Here is a 2,212-nt window from a genome sequence, read left to right as displayed (position 1 = left end):
GGGATGAGGATGGTCTGTGGCTGGGGGGACACGGGAATCAGGTACTCTGTGGGGTGCGGTGCCAGAGGGGGGCCCGAGGCGGGGGGCAGGCCGACTGCGGGGGCAGGGGCGGCGGGGATTGGGGTGGGGGCACCAGCAGCAGCAGCAGCAGCAGCAGCGGCAGCAGCAGAAGCGGCGAGAGGGTGGGGTACAGGGGCCTGTGGGGCAGGGGCTTGAGGTACGGCGACTGTGGGTTGTCCGTAAGAGTTGTACCAACAAACGTACATACTGCCAAACACACACCCGGTTTGGTCGGCGGCGGCTGCGGCTACGGACGGATCTCACGCTCCCATTCAGTCACGTGGGCTGCCCACGACAAAAAAAGACAACGGAACTGAAGGACTGGTTGAAGGATGCAGCGACACAACTACAGACTTGAAGCTAACAGGCAAACCACAGACTGAAGGACTGAAGGCAACGAGAACAGAACTACAGACCCCAAGACTGGTGTGAAAAATGGACTGAAGCGAGATTCGGCGACTGACTGACTGACTGACTGAGGATGGATGACAAAGCAAAGTTGGGACTCAAGGTCTTCAGGAAAACACCCGCGTTAGGAATGAAGGGGCCTGAAGTCTTGACAGTGGAACTCACTGAAGAGTCAAGCGTGGGACTGATGAAGGGAGGGAAAAGAAGAAAAAAAAAGAGGAAAAAAAATACAAGAAGATAACTTCGAATGATAACCTGATCTGAAAGAATGATAACCTGATCTGACACAAGCTGGTAGTGAAGCAAGGTGGAGGAACACTCCTTGAGATCCCACACACTCACGATCTTCTTTGTCACGGCTGGGTGGTCCCGGTTTTTTTTGGTTTTTTGTTGGGTTTTTTTTTGTATTTTTTTAGCGTCGTTTCCCTTTCTGTGGCTGTGCTGACAAAAACACGTGGAACCTTCAAACGGGTCGATCAATGGATGGAGTCTCTCGCACCGAGTCAACTCTCAAAATACGCGCGCGCGCGAGCGCGTGTGTCTGTTGTTGTTTTCCTGCTGCTTGAGCAGCACCGCACTTTCACAGTCACACACACACACACACTACCACCACCACCACAACAACCACCACCAAAAAGTTCCAGATCTCTGATCGCTGACACGCCGCCCCAATGAAGGATCGAATGAAGGAACCTTCAGGATAGGACAAAAGAGACCACAGACATCGGCGCACACACACTAACACAACAAAACGAAACCTTCTCGCTATCTGAAAATGGGAAAAGAAAACTTTCCTGTCCACACGCAGATACACAGAGCGACACACGATGCACAACACAGCAGCCCGAAGAGCCCGCAGTCAAAAGGAGTGTATCGGGGAGTGATGATGCGTGGTCCGGAACACACTAGCGCTGTGTCACAGCAGAGGGAACCACCTTGTGTCAGAGAGTTCACGGCGTGTGGAAAGAGAGTGGAGAAGTGGAAGTGGAGGGGGAGAGTAGAGAAGGAAGCACAAGGCCAGCGCCTGTCTGTCTGTCAGTCAGTGGTGGTGGGAGGGAGGGAAGAAGGTGGGGTGGGGGAGCTGCAGGGCGGAACACCGAGTAGAGCAGTGGTCAGGCCAGGCACGCAGGCAGGCAGGCAGGCCACACAAACCAGCAACACAAGGGGAAGCCACTGGCGCTGACCTCCCTTTACTGTGACAAGGCACAGAGCAAGATAACAGCTCTTCCGGTAGTTTCGCTCTCTCTCTCTCTGTCTGTCCTCTCCCTCTCTCAATGCACTATTCCTCTCTCTCTCCCTCTCTCTCTCTCGCTCTCTCTCTACTTTCAGAGGCTGCTGCGACACACACACACACACACACACGCCTGCACGCCGAGTTCAGCGCTGCGGCAGTCGTAGTGGTGAGTGGTGGGAGCTGTGCAGTGGTTGTTGTTTCGGCTTGGTAGCTGCCTCGGACAGTTTTTAGTCAGCCATCGGTCCTCAATCGTTCGTTAACGTTTCTGATTTGTCTTGGTCTGTGCACAGTTCGTGCAGACACACAGAGAACAAAAACAACACCAAGGCCTACTACACGTGATACAGCGGTGATGAGTATTGTTGGGTGGGTTGGTTTGTATTGGAAGAGAGGAGCTGAAGAGAGAGAGAGAGACTGAGAGAGCCAAGTTGTGTTGTGTAGTTGAGTGGAGCGGTGTTAGACTGCTGCCGATATAGAAACACGGAGTGCGCTTTGAACGCAGCAAGTCAA

At 53.6% G+C, this 2,212-nt stretch overlaps 1 protein-coding gene across 3 annotated transcripts in view; it reads right to left on the bottom strand.

Moving 5' to 3' along the window:
• LOC143295046 (polypyrimidine tract-binding protein 1-like) overlaps window positions 1-1,479 on the bottom strand; it is a 192,571-nt gene extending 191,092 nt beyond the window's left edge. For 2 of the 3 annotated variants that reach the window (XM_076606594.1, XM_076606595.1), the window contains exon 1: window positions 1-1,479. This exon is cut by the window's left edge and continues 7 nt beyond it. In XM_076606594.1, the coding sequence (XP_076462709.1) occupies window positions 1-266 (266 nt within the window). In that variant the 5' untranslated portion in view covers window positions 267-1,479. The other variant, XM_076606593.1, reaches the window with a different exon arrangement.
• Between the last annotated feature and the right edge of the window lie 733 nt (window positions 1,480-2,212).

This window comes from Babylonia areolata, chromosome 20 (assembly GCF_041734735.1).
Source record: "Babylonia areolata isolate BAREFJ2019XMU chromosome 20, ASM4173473v1, whole genome shotgun sequence".
NCBI lineage: Eukaryota > Metazoa > Mollusca > Gastropoda > Neogastropoda > Buccinidae > Babylonia > Babylonia areolata.
Note: the sequence above shows the minus strand (reverse complement) of the source record. Positions and strands in the feature narration are given on the sequence as shown.